This window comes from Vulpes lagopus, chromosome 3 (genome assembly GCF_018345385.1).
Source record: "Vulpes lagopus strain Blue_001 chromosome 3, ASM1834538v1, whole genome shotgun sequence".
Classification (NCBI taxonomy): domain Eukaryota; kingdom Metazoa; phylum Chordata; class Mammalia; order Carnivora; family Canidae; genus Vulpes; species Vulpes lagopus.
This window is the reverse complement of record NC_054826.1, coordinates 52,171,221-52,184,881: the sequence shown is the minus strand read 5'-3', so window position 1 is coordinate 52,184,881 and position 13,661 is coordinate 52,171,221. Positions and strand designations below refer to the sequence as shown.

General features: G+C 47.7%; 1 protein-coding gene across 10 annotated transcripts in view; it reads right to left on the bottom strand.

Annotated features, from left to right (window-relative positions):
• Positions 1–12,573, bottom strand: part of NSD1 (nuclear receptor binding SET domain protein 1) — a 154,835-nt gene extending 142,262 nt beyond the window's left edge. The window contains exons 1-3 of one of the 10 annotated variants that reach the window (XM_041749934.1): positions 12,310–12,568; positions 10,291–10,404; positions 9,461–9,550 (exon numbers count right to left, since the gene is read on the bottom strand). In XM_041749934.1, the coding sequence (XP_041605868.1) occupies positions 9,461–9,550; positions 10,291–10,320 (120 nt within the window). In that variant the 5' untranslated portion in view covers positions 10,321–10,404; positions 12,310–12,568. The other 9 variants (XM_041749938.1, XM_041749935.1, XM_041749933.1 and 6 more) reach the window with 9 other exon arrangements.
• Positions 12,574–13,661: the final 1,088 nt, after the last annotated feature.

Below are 13,661 nucleotides of genomic sequence, written 5' to 3'. Positions count from 1 at the left end.
ATAAGTGAAAAAAACCCAATCCCAAAAAATCAATACACTGTATGATACCATTTATGTAACATTTTGGAAATAACAATTTTACAAAGGACAGGTTTAGTTAGAAAAGGCTGAAGAAGGAGCTTTAAGGAGATGGATATTATATAAAAGGGCCACAGGAGAGATCTTGTGGTGTTCCTGGAACTAGTTTATATCTTGACCATGGTGGTACATGCATAAAACTATACAGGTGATAAAAATGTATGGAACTGAATATACACATTATATATAGTATGTACTACACAAAATGAGTACAGATAAAACTGGAGAGACATCTGGAACATATCTTTTTAGAAATACAGAATTTCCTTTTGGAAAAAAAATAACCAGGAAAAACAAAAACTGGGGACACTTGCACAAGATTGATGGATTACATCATCAATATCCTGGTTGTAGGAATGCCTGGGTGGCTCAGGGGTTAAGCATCTTCCTTCAGCTCAGGGTGTGATCCTGGAGTCCCAGGATCCAGTCCCTCATTGGGCTCCCTGCATGAATGAAGCCTGCTTCTCGAATCTCTGCCTGTGTCTCTGCCTCTCTCTTTTCTGTGTCTTACATGAATAAATAAGATCTTAACATATGAAGATATATATATATATTATAATATATATCCATATACCCATATTATCCATATATATATCCATATATCATATATAATAAATATTCTAAAAATGAAAAATAAAGATTTTTTTAAAATCTTTAAAGCCCAACATGGGACTTGATCTGGGGTCTCCAGGATGATGCCCCGAGCTGAAGACAGTGCCAAACTGCAGAGCCACCCCGGCTGCCTCTACCAAAATATTTTTAAAAGAGTACATACAGGGTACAGCGTGACTCAGTGGTTGAGCATCTGCCTTCAGCTCAGGACGTGATCCTGAGATCATGTCCCGCCTTGGGGTCCCTGCTGCGAGCCTGCTTCTCCCTCTGCCTATGTCTCTGCCTCTCTCTCTGTGTCTCAGGAATAAATAAATAAAAACTCTTTAAATCTTTTTTAAAATTTTTTAAAACTTGACTTTATCTTTTTTTATTTTTTTAAGATCGTATTTATTTATCCCTGAGAGACACACAGAGAGAGGCAGAGATACAGGCAGAGGGAGAAGCATACTCCCTGCAGGGGGCCCAATGCATGACTCGACCCCAGGACCCCGGGACCACAACCTAAGCCAAAGGCAGATGCTCACCACTGAGTCACCCAGGCACCCCCAAAGCCTATCTTTATATTTTATCTCCTGACATGCCCACTTCTCTCTAGATTCCTATCAAAGAATTTCTTCGCATTTGTGCATGTTATTCCTTCTTACTGGAATGTCTCTGGCTCAATTATATACAGCCTTTCTGTGAAGTTCTTCCTGATTACTCCAGATATGTCACAGTACTGTATCTCTAACAAATACTACACCACTTAGTATTCTGTATTGTCACTGTTTACATGTCATCCTTAAACAGTCAAGTTCCCTAAAAACAGACTGTGTCTTACCTTTTTTTTTTAATACTAGCCATTCCTGGCACAGAAGAAGCACTCAAATTATCATATAAATTATGAGGGGGGGATCCCTGGGTGGCGCAGCGGTTTGGCGCCTGCCTTTGGCCCGGGGCGCGATCCTAGAGACCCGGGATCGAATCCCACGTCAGGCTCCCGGTGCATGGAGCCTGCTTCTCCCTCTGCCTGTGTCTCTGCCTCTCTCTCTCTGTGTGACTATCATAAATAAATAAAAATTAAAATAAAAAAAATAAATAAATAAAAAATAAATTATGAGGGGATATCTCTGGGTGGCTGAGCAGTTTGGTGCCTGCCTCTGGCCCAGGGCGTAATCTTGGAGTCCCGGGATCCAGTCCCACATCAGGCTCCCTGCATGGAGGCTGCTTCTCCCTCTGCCTGTGTCTCTCCCTCTCTCTTGGTTTCTCTCATGAATAAATAAATTTAAAAATCTTAAAAAAAAAATTATGAATACATGACTCCAAAGTTTCCAGCCCTGAAATGAAGAGAAAGAGGATGCCACCAATAATATAGAAGAAAATGTGTGGCAATATAAGGGATAGGTTCAAAAGTGAATATGGTATGGTTAGAAAAGAAGGCTGGTTGGTGATTAGAATTTCTTGGTCTAAAGCTCAGAAGTCAGGTCAAGAGCATTTTCACACAGCAGAGTAGCAGCAAAGTGAATCCACAAAGTGGATGAGACTGCAGAAAATGAAAGAGGAATAAAAGAGAGCAAACAGTCAAAGTGGTAGTCAAATGCTGCAAATCTAACGGAGTAAGTATTGAAGTGTCATCTGTGACTTATAAAAGAACAGTTGCAGCAGACAGAAGGATATAAAAGCCAATCCACAGAGCATTAACGAGAGGTAAACAGAGTGGTAACTCTTTCAAGAAATTCACTATTAAAGGGGCAAGATCACTGGAGGGATTATAGGATATATAGATTCTTTTAGAATAGGAATATGTCACCCTGTTTTTTTTTTGTTTTTTTTTTTTAATTTTATTTTATTTATTTATGATAGGCACACAGTGAGAGAGAGAGAGAGGCAGAGACACAGGCAGAGGGAGAACCAGGCTCCATGCACCGGGAGCCCGACGTGGGACTCGATCCCGAGTCTCCAGGATCGCGCCCTGGGCCAAAGGCAGGCGCCAAACCGCTGCGCCACCCAGGGATCCCTGTCACCCTGTTTTTAGGGAGAAATAGTGACATAGGAGAAAGGTAGAGAATAAAGACTTCAGAGTAAGAGGAAAGAGTAATGAGTAACACAAGGTCCTCCAGCAAGGAGGGAGTCAAAGAGCAGAACCAGAGACATATGGAGATAGGATCCTTTTCTCCTGAGACAGGAAACGTGAAAGTAGAGAATTGCTGGGATGACAGCAGAGGAGAGAATCCCTGAGGAATCATTGTCTTAGGCAACAACAAAGCCTTAAGTATCATCTGCGCTCACCTCTCCTTTCCTCAAATCCTGACTCCAATTTTGCCTCCAATCCAGGCAGCCAATTTCTCTCCTCTGAAATAATCTTTTGGATTAACTCACCCTTTTCTTTCTACTACTGATTCTGCCCAAGTCTAAGGTTTCATGTGCATGTGTGTGTTTTAAAGATTTGACAGAGGGCAGCCTGGGTGGCTCAGCGGTTTAGCACTGCCTTCAACCCAGGGCCTGATCCTGGGGACCTGGGGTCAAGTCCCACGTTGGGCTCCCTGCATGGCGCCTGCTTCTCCCTCTGCTATGCGCACTCGCTCTCTCTCTCTCTTTCTCTGTCTCATTAATAAATAAATAAAATCTTAAAAAAACAAACAAATAAATAAATAAAGATTTGACAGAGAAGAGCACAAGCAGGGGGACCAACAGGTAGAGGGAGAAACAGCCTCCCTCTAAACAAGGAGCCCAATGCGGGGCTCAATCCCAGGACCCAAAAATATCTATTTTTAAATAGCAAAGAAGTCTCCATGCAGAGGCACCTGGGTGGCCCAGTCAGTTCAACATCCCACTCATTTCAGCTCAGGTCATGATCTCAGGGTCCTGAGATCCAGCCAGACTCTGGCTCTTCCAAGCACAGCAGGGTGTCTACTCAAGATTCTCTCTCATGGGCAGCCCGGGTGGCTTAGCGGTTTAGGGCCAAAGGGCGTGATCCGGAGACCCGGGATCCAGTCTCATGTCGGGCTCCCTGCATGGAGCCTGCTTCTCCCTCTGCCTGTGTCTCTGCGTCTCTGTTTCTCATGAATAAATAAATAAAATCTTTAAAAAAAAAAAAAAAGATTCTCTCTCATTCTCCCTTAATCCCTCACCTCGCCCCACCCCCCTAGAGTGTGAAAGCTCTAGCTCTCTCTCAAAGAAATAAATCTTCTTTTTAAAAGTCTCCATTCAAACGTCTTCCTATGAACAATACATTGTCTATGTCCACCTGATGAAAGAACTAATATTATAATGCCAATCCATTACAAGGTGAAACTGCAAACAAATCTGGAGAAAAGATGCTGTGTTTCTTCTAGTCAATATAAATAAAGAAAAACCACTCTGATTACAGGCAAGGAAAAGACAACCTAGGTCAACCAGTAAACAAGTGACAACTGACAACATAATAGCACAGGAGGTTAAAGAGTAACATGAGGGCAGTCTAGGTGGCTCAGCAGTTTAGCACCGCCTTCAGCCCAGGGCCTGATCCTGGAGACTCAGGATGGAGTCCCATGTCAGGCTCCCTGCATGGAGCCTGCTTCTCCCTCTGCCTGTGTCTCTGACTCTCTCTCTCTGTGTCTCTCATGAATGGATGAATAGAATCTTAAAAAAAAAAAAAAAAAAAAGAGTAACAGGATAAACATCAAAGAATTAAGAAATATAAGTGAATGACACAATGAAGAGATGATAAAACAAGATTGGTAAAATATGTTATTTTTTAAAATGGTTATGTACATGGAAATGTCTACTATTCTCTCTTCTTTGGTACACACTTAATCTTCCAGAGTGGACATTTCTAAAAGAAAATCTTACTAAAACTGATTAAGTCCTTAACTATTTAACAAAAATTTACCCTCTTTATGATCACGATGAGAGTGAACCAAAATAAGTATGTCATCTCGCTATTGTACAATTTTGCTGGACAGAATTTCTTTTAATCTATTTGATTCTTGCCTTATTATAACAAACAGTTGTCATCATAACCAAAGTTTGACAAAGGTTTAAAAAACTTCTCTTCATAATTATTAATTTTACTTTTCAACATAAAATCCTAAGTAGGGATCCCTGGGTAGCTCAGCAGTTTGGCGCCTGCCTTCGGCCCAGGGCATGATCCCGGAGTCCCAGGATCAAGTCCCACATCAGGCTTCCTGCATGGAGCCTGCTTCTCCTCTGTCTGTGTCTCTGCCTCTCTCTCTCTCTGTGTCTCTAATGTATAAATAAAATCTTAAAAAAAATTTTTTAAAGTTTAAAAATCCTAAGTAAATCCTCTTCTCCTTATTATGAAATTTTGGTCTCCATTTTAAGTGGATTCAATTTCAGTGGTCTTCTTTATAAATATGTACATCAGATCATAGCGGAGCTAACTACATCCTAAGAATTTTGACTATCCCTAAATTCATGAATACCACCATAGTATAAATCTCCATAAAACATATAAGGGAAGAGCAGAAAACAAACAACTGCTACAAATCAGCCTAGTGTGGGATGACTGGGTGGCTCAGCGGCTGACTATCTGCCTTTGGCTCAGGGTGTAGTCCCGGGGTCCTGGGATGCCCCACATCAGGCTCCCCACAGGGAGCCTGCTTCTCCCTCTGCCTGTGCCTCTGCCTCTCTGTGTGTGTCTTTCATGAATAAATAAAATCTTAAAAAATAATAATAAATAAATAAAATCTTAAAAAAAAAAAATCAGCCTAGTGAGTAAACCAGGCCCAGCCAAGAGTGTCAGACACTATCAGAAGTCACCGGGATCCCTGGGTGGCACAGCGGTTTGGCGCCTGCCTTTGGCCCAGGGCGCGATCCTGGAGACCCGGGATCGAATCCCACATCAGGCTCCCGGTGCATGGAGCCTGCTTCTCCCTCTGCCTGTATCTCTGCCTCTCTCTCTCTCTCTTCTGTGACTATCATAAATAAAAAAAATTAAAAAAAAAAAAAAAAAAAGAAGTCACCACAGAAAAAAGAAAAAAAAAAAACAGAAAAAAAAGAGAAAAATAAATAAATAAATAAATAAAAATAAAAAATAAAAAAAAAAAAGAAGTCACCACAGAAAACCAAGAGTACTGAGATAATTCTATGATTTCAAGGATTTTAGTCTCGAGTCGCTAATAATCTCAAGTACCTTGAAAGATAACCTGTATCATTTATGACATCTTTTTACTACAAGGCTATGAAGACCCAAGGAGACAATACAGATTAAACACTTAATAAGGTGTAAGTTATTGCCTGTTTAAACTTACAGCTCTGGGACCAATGTTCCTTCAATATTTTATCAAATACCTACATATTATGAGCTCTGTACACTATGCATGTTCACTGGCAAGAATTAGGTGTCAACCTAATTAAATATAAAAGCACCAAGTCAGGACTATTAACTATGACAATCATTTCACATCACTATATTCAGACAAAATAACTTAAAGACCGTAAGAATAAACTGAGAGGCTGCTATTTATGACAGGAGGCAAACAGTCTGCTTACAGCTAGATATATAAAACAACGGACAATATGATCATGAATCGTATGTTTTTCTCTAATTCCTGTCTTTCCTGTCTCTAATTCTAGACAGGAAGAAAACAATCCTAATAACTACTTTCACTCTCACTCTCACACAATAAGAGAATCTTATTCTATCATAATATCACAGACAGGGACGCCCTGGTGGCTCAGGTTAAGTGTTTGCCTTCAGCTAAGGTTATGATCACAGGGTCCTGGGATCAAGTCCCCCATCCAGCTCCTTGCTTAGTGGGGAGCCTGCTTCTCCCTCAGTCTGCTGCTCTCCCTGCTTGTGCGCATGCGTTCTAATAAATAAATAAAATCTTAAAAAAAAAAAAAATCACAGACAAAAGAAAAAGACCAGGGACGCCTGGGTGGCTCAGTGGTTGAGCATCTGCCTTTGGTTCAAGGTGTGATCCTGGAGTACCGGGATCGAGTCCCACATCGGGCTTTCTGCATGGAGCCTGCTTCTCCTCCCTCTGCTTATTTTTCTGCCTCTCTCTCATTGTGTCTCTTGTGAATAAATAAAATCTTTTTTTTTTAAGATTTTATTTATTTATTCATGAGAGATAGAGAGGCAGAGACACAGGGAGAGGGAGAAGCAGGCTCCATGCAGGGAGCCTGACATGGGACTCGATCCCAGGACTCCAGGATCATGCCCTGGGCCAAAGGCAGACGCTCAACCACTGAGCCACCCAGGCGTCCCAATAAAATCTTTAAAAAAAAAAGAAAGGAGAAGGAGAAGAAAAAGACAAATAGCATTTGCTAATGATTTTCTAAAATTTCTAGCCCTGCAGCACCAGGATGGCTCAGTTGGTTGAGCAACCCACTCTTGGTTTCAAATCAGGTCATTATCTCAGGGTTCTGAGATCAAGCCCGGCATCAGAGGTCTATGCTCAGCAGCAGCCTGCTTGGGATTTCTCTCCCTCTCCCTCTGTCCTTCTGCTCATGCATGTGCTCTCTCTCTCTCTCTAAAAATAATAATCATCATCATAATCATAAATCATAAAATCTCCAGCCCTGACAAGAGAATCTAATGCAGAGTAAGTGTTCTGTATATGCTGCACCAACTAATTAACTGTAAATAGTCTGAATGTATTAATAGCATGTGACCATTTAGAATTTTTTTTTTTTTTTTTTATTCATGAGAGACAGAGAGAGAGCGCGAGAGTGGCAGAAACACAGGCAGAGGGAGAAGCAGGCTCTATGCAAGGAGCCTGATGTGGGACTTGATCCCGGGACTCTAGGATCACACCCTGAGCCAAAGGCAGGCACTAAACCGCTGAGCCACCCAGGGATCCCCTAAGAATTATTTTTATTACATCTTTCCCAAGCTATATTGTTCAGCTGAATTTGCATTCTGAGACTGATTTGATACTATCAAGTATTCAGTTAAAAAATATCAAAGGCAAAAATAATAATAAATAAATAAATAAATAATCAAAGGCAAAAATCAAAGCTATAGATTGCATCCACAATCTTAAACCAAAGGCCTAAATAAACTGGTTACTTGCCTCTTCAAACCCATTAAGTCTTTAAGCAATTTAGACTTTCTGCCAGAAAAAAAATTGTCTATTTATACAAGTTTACTAACTCCCAGTTTAGATACCTAACATGCTGTCTACAGGCTCCAATACTGTCGATTGTTCATAATAAAGCCAATACTCGGGATGCCTGGGTGGCTTAGTGGTTGAGTGTCTGTCTGCCTTTGGCTCAGAGCCTGATCCCGGATTCCCAAGATCAAGTCCCACATCAGGCTCCTTGCATGGAGCCTGCTTTTCCTCCCTCTGCCTGTGTCTCTGCCTCTCTTTCTCTCTCATGAATAAATAAATAAAATCTTTAAAAATAAATAAATAAATAAAGCCAATACTCCACTGACATCTTTGATGAGAAACACAGATTTATGTTTCTATACATATGCTTCTACAGAAATACCTATTTCCATTGTCAGATCTAGGGTTTTATGTAAATAGAAAGGCAAAACTATATACGTAAAATAAGTTTCAATGTGAACCCAAGAAAAAGAGTTTGTCTAAATTACCAATAAGTTGCCAATACAGCGTATCCACCCTAAAAAATATCTAAAACAATACATACTCAAGATAACTACCGGAGCAAATTTTTAAAATCTGCAACTGCCAAGTTAAGAAACCAAGGAGTATGAATGCATATTTAATACATGAATCAACAAACAAAAGTGACACACCCACATTCTATTTGACTTTAAAGAACATCAAGACTATAAGGTAAAGTGAGTATTTAATGCACTCAAAACAATCACCACGTAAATTTTTTTGTGATTAAATCTTTAAACATTTCAGAGTTATAAGGGAGTGGGAAGATCCTCTGGTGACATTACAGGTGACCATAACAATACATCTGGGCAGAAACAACATCAGAATCAAATATTTAAAGCTGAAGGGTATCTTTTATCAACCAAGAAGTTTGATTTTAAAGATGATGAAACAGACTAAGAGAAGTCAACTGATCATTCTGCTAACTGATCAAAAAATTCTGCAAAAGATCAAATAAAAAAGAACTTTATCATTTACAACTCCTTAACAACAGTACACAGCACTACTGAGTAACTCAGATTTTCATTTCTATACACATACACATATCTCTCTCTCTCACACACACACACACACACACACACATATACATACACTTCTAAACTAAAAACTAGAAGACCCAGGAGCCTATGCTGATGGTGGCAGTTATTTAAAGCACAGGATGCTATACCTTCACACCAAGTAGTTCATAAAAATCGGCCTAATTTAAATTTTGACTGATGTCTAAGATCTTATCTTAGCCACTTTCAATTTGTACCCAAAATGCACTCCAACCTGAAGAGTCACCCTATCGACTAAAAAAATAATCCATCCCTTGTGTTAAAAAAAAAAAAAAAGGACTCCAGGAATTTGGTTCACATGTACTCATATCAGCAAGCCAAAGCATTTATAAAAAAAAAAAAAAAAAAAGCTAAACAAATGTGTACCTCCACCTTGAAAAAATAATATCTGAGCTCAATTGAATGCCCTTAAAAGTTTTCTCTTAGTCCTCAATGGAAAGTTAACTGGAAAAATCTGAAAAGAACCAAACTCATACAACAGAGATACGTTTAAAAATCAAAGTAAAATTTCCCCAAAAAGCCTATCACTAGCAATAGGCTCTCAGCTGTGAACTGATAAGCAACCAAAAACCAATTAGTTATGCTTCCCTTTTAAGTTGCCTGTATATATACATTTATGTATATATTTAAGTTGTACCAAAAACTGCTTACAAATGGCAATTCCTGTGAAGTAGATGATGATGAAGTTCCAGGTAATTCTAGCATGTTTCCTAATGTACTGGTACTGGAGTCTGGATCATCCTGAAAAGATAAATTTATTGAGTTTAATTGCTCTTCTATGGTAACGTTTGTATCTCCTAGTGCAAAGGGGGCTGGGAGAAGGGCTGCTTTTTCATTGCTGCCGTCCACTTCATTTCTTTGCTTATTTTTCTGTGTTTCAGTTTGAGGAGCTAATGGCAAGAATGGCGATTTGACTGCACCATGTCTACTCTCTGGTGTGCTGTCTTGTTCATTTCCCATGGCCACGTCTACACCATTCTCTGATTTAGGCTCATAATTGCAGATGGCATTGGTCTGAGTTTCCTCAAAGATCTCCTCTATACTCTCATCCTCTGTGACTGGCTGTTCTGGGTCCATTTCAGAATCTACATCTGCATCGTCCACACAAGTAAAATTCTCAAAGTGCAGAAAGCCATTCTTGATAGTCTTTGTTACTTTTACCTGGAGTTCGGGGGAGTTATTACAAGAGGGTTCCTGTTTCATAGCAAGTGCTGTTGGACCACCAGGACTCAAGGAAGTGCAAACAACTGGCGACTGAGCTCTTGAATCACTTTTTTCAGGGTCTTGAAAGGATTCTGATCCATCAGCAGACCCATTTAAATACTCTACATTGATCATGGAGGCCAAATCCTGTAGTCTCCGCAGTGGAATGTAACAAGATGGAGAATCTTGTCCATAAGCATTTTGGGATGTTCCACTGGCAGTCGATAACTGCATAGTACACCCATTAAGTGGCTCAGAAAAATTGGATTGACCATTACCGAAAGGGCTGTCCTTGTCTTCAGGGGCATCTAAATTCACTGGATTGGAAAAGGGCAGCAGACAATTTCTTCTAGGTAGTTCACAGGTCTGATCCATCCTGGGCCAGCATCAACCTGGAATCCAAAAACAGCAATTAGTCTGAGTTTATAAGCCATTTGACTCTTATCTCCAAAATGGCAGCCACTTCTCAAGGCCTAGTGGCCTCGATGCCTTTCTGCTGCACTTCCATAGGCGGAAAAAGTTCCCCAGCTGACGATGGAAAAATGGCCTCGGTGAGCATCCGCAAACTCCATCTTCCCGAAGCTAGGCAGACCTTGCCACATGCAAACAACCCGTCCCTTTTTCCTGCACTGCAGACTGGTGGACAGTTGGGCTGAACTAAAATTAAAATCCCTTTGGCAGTAGAAATTCCTAAATCTCAAACAGGAATCATCCTCCCCATCCCCCGCTGGGGGAGTCCAGCGTCCGGATCTCCAAAAGGGAGGGGGCTGTAAGGTTCGAGGGGGGATCCCGGACGCTGCACAAAAAAAGGTTACCCCCCCCCTTCCTGGCTCGCTCGGGTGCAGCGGTCACAATAGCGCTGCACCCTGCGACCAGCCGGCGCTGAAGCCCTTGCAGCGGCCGTGCCCAGGCCGCAGGCGAGTCGGCCGAAGCGGGTGCACCCCGAACCTCGCCTTCCAGGCTGCAGGACTGCTCAGTCCACGGCTGCAGGGCCCAGAGGCCGGGACGCGCGGCAGAGGGAGAGAAACGGAGGCAGCCGAGTCAGGGCAGCAGCAGCTGCTACAGCTTGACAAACATGGCTGCTGCCGACGCCGCCGCCGCCTGCCCGGGCCGCGCTCCTTTCCGCAGCCGCGGCAGCACCTCCTGGCCGAGCCGATCGCACTCATCAATATTAAGCAGCAAGCAAAGTTTGCTGCAGGAGGGCAGCCGGCCCCGCGCCCACCAGCCGGCTACCTGAGGGAGGCGGAGGCCGAGGTGCGCGCGAGAGGCCGGCGGGGCACTGGCCGCGCCGGGAGGAAGTTCGCGGCGGCCGGGCCGGCTAGGCCTGAGCCCGGCTGGTAGTGATGGAGGGGGAGGGGGCCCGCGGCTAGAAGGCCGCGGGCCACCAACACCGCGCCGCGCCCGGCCCTCCCCCGCGCCCCTCACCTCACAGCCACCACCATCTTCCCCGCCCGGCCACCTCCTCCCTCCTTCTCGCGCCTGCCCGCCACCCAACCCAGCGCACTAGTTACCGTGCCCCGCGCCCCCTCCCGGGCCGGCTGGGGGGAGGGGGTGACCCTCATTACACTGGGGCGCGAGCGGAGCCTTGGGGAGAGAGCGGAGCCGCTCGCCGCACCCCCCTCCCCCCGCGTCTCTCTTCAAGGGAGCAGGCAGCGAGCGCGACCTGCCCCGGCCTATTCCGCCGCCGCCTCCTCCTCCTCACACCCCCACCGCGCGCGCCCCCGCGGCGGCGCGTGCGACCCAGCGCCTCGCGCCGGCCCGCGTGCGGCTGGGGCACCGAGTGCGCGCGCACCCCTTCCCCCACCGCGCGCGCGCTCCCTCGCCTCACTCTTCGGGGTTCAGGGCGGGTGAAGTCGGGCTCGCGAGCGCGCCGCCCAATCAGCGGAGCCGCCGCTGCCGCCCCCTCCCCTCCCCTCGCGCGCCCGCCTGCGGCCCGGGCCTACGGGCCGGCCCGGCTGCCCGGGCGGGGCCTGAGGCAGCCTCCCCAGGGGCCTCGCGCGCCTCCCCGGAGTGTCTGGGCCTGCGGGCGTCGTGGGTGGCACTCAGGTCCCCTCACCTGCCTCGGGGCGCCGCGCCGGCCCCGAGCTGCACACGGCTCCTGCACCCTACCCATCTCGAGCCCCAGCCCCGTCGCCACCTGGCCCGGCTGAGGCCTGTCCGACCGTCCCGCCAGCCCCGCGTCAGTCCCGACCTCCATCTTAGGTTACAGCCCGGCTCCCCATCCACGGGGCACCTGCCCTCAGCCCGCTCGGCTCGACCCGAGGCCGAGGCAACCCCCCTCCTACCGCGGGGCTCACCTGGGGCTCGGGCTGGGGTCTTCGAGGCCTCAGGCCCCGAGCAGGCGCGGCCGCAGGTGAACCCCCTGCCCGGCCGCACCCCAAACCCACACCACCACCACCACAGACCAAGCAGAGCAGGAAACAAAATGGAGGCAGCAGCTCGGGTCTGCCTCCCCGAGCCAAGCTTGTGCAGCCTCAGGGCTCCCTTGCCGCAGGCCCGACGCCCGCGAGGCAGGGGGCTGGCTCGTCCCGGGTGGCACAGGCAGCCGCCCCAGAGCAGCGCAGGCAGGCCGGGGACTCGGCCCTGCGGTCCCCACAGCCCCTCACCCACCACCCCTTCCCTTCCCCCTCCCTCCCATTTCTCTCCCTCCCCCTGCCCGGCCTTGCGGGGTGAGCAGCGACCGGGAGCCGGGTCGGGTCGGGTTACCCGCCCGGGCACTGCTTGCCGGGCCGTGGCCTCGGCCGGGGGATGAGGCTAGGCGACCCCCGCGCCGAGCCCACCCCCCGCGCCGGAGCCGGGCAGCAGCCTGACAGCGCGCCCGCACCTCGGCCTGCCGCCGTGCGGCCCCCGCCCAGTGAGGCCGCGTCCCCAGCCGGGGCACCGCCGGGACGAAGCTCCCTCGCCACCCCCGGGCTCAGGGGTCCTCGCGGCCTCGGGCGGGGCGAGGGGAGCGCTGGGGGAGGGGTCCACTAATCCCTGCACCGCCTCCAGCGCCCAGTCTGGGTCTGGGCCTGGCACGGGGACTCGGGCCGCGGGCGCGGGCGGGCGTCCGGAGGTGTGTGCGCGCGGGGCAGGGGACGCGGGCTGGGGGCCCGGAGGGGCCGCGCCTCGCACCGCGGACGCTGCAGTTCTCCGCACCCAGGCAGATGGCCCTCTCGTGCCACGGCCGCCCAGCGCAGGCCGCCGGCTCCGCAGCCCTGATCCCCCGGGAGCGCGCGCCTCGCCCCTGCGAGCCGGGCTTCGGGACCCCGGCGGAACTGCACTGGGAGGGCGGACGGCTCCGCGGGCCCAGCAAGGCCTAAGGGCCTAACCTTCCGCCCGGTGTGGTCCGCTCCCAGGGCGCCTTGGACCTCGAGGCCTGCGCCCAGCGCCCGGGGCCCGGCAGCCCTGGCCGGGGACGGCCGCGAAGCGTCCAAACATCAAAGACGGCGGCGTAAGGACAAGTCAGAGAGCCCAAACCCAGCCTCAGCCCGGGCCTCCGGGCCCCCGAGGCCCTTCCCCCAATTCGGTCTGACTCCGTCGCCCCCTGGACTTGCACCCCTGCAAAAGGCTCACCGCGGCAGCTAGCTGTTACCTAAAGTGCTAAGGGCATCCTCGCTGTTCAGAGAAAACCACGATCTACCGCCATAAAAATCCCGCCTCCTCCAGA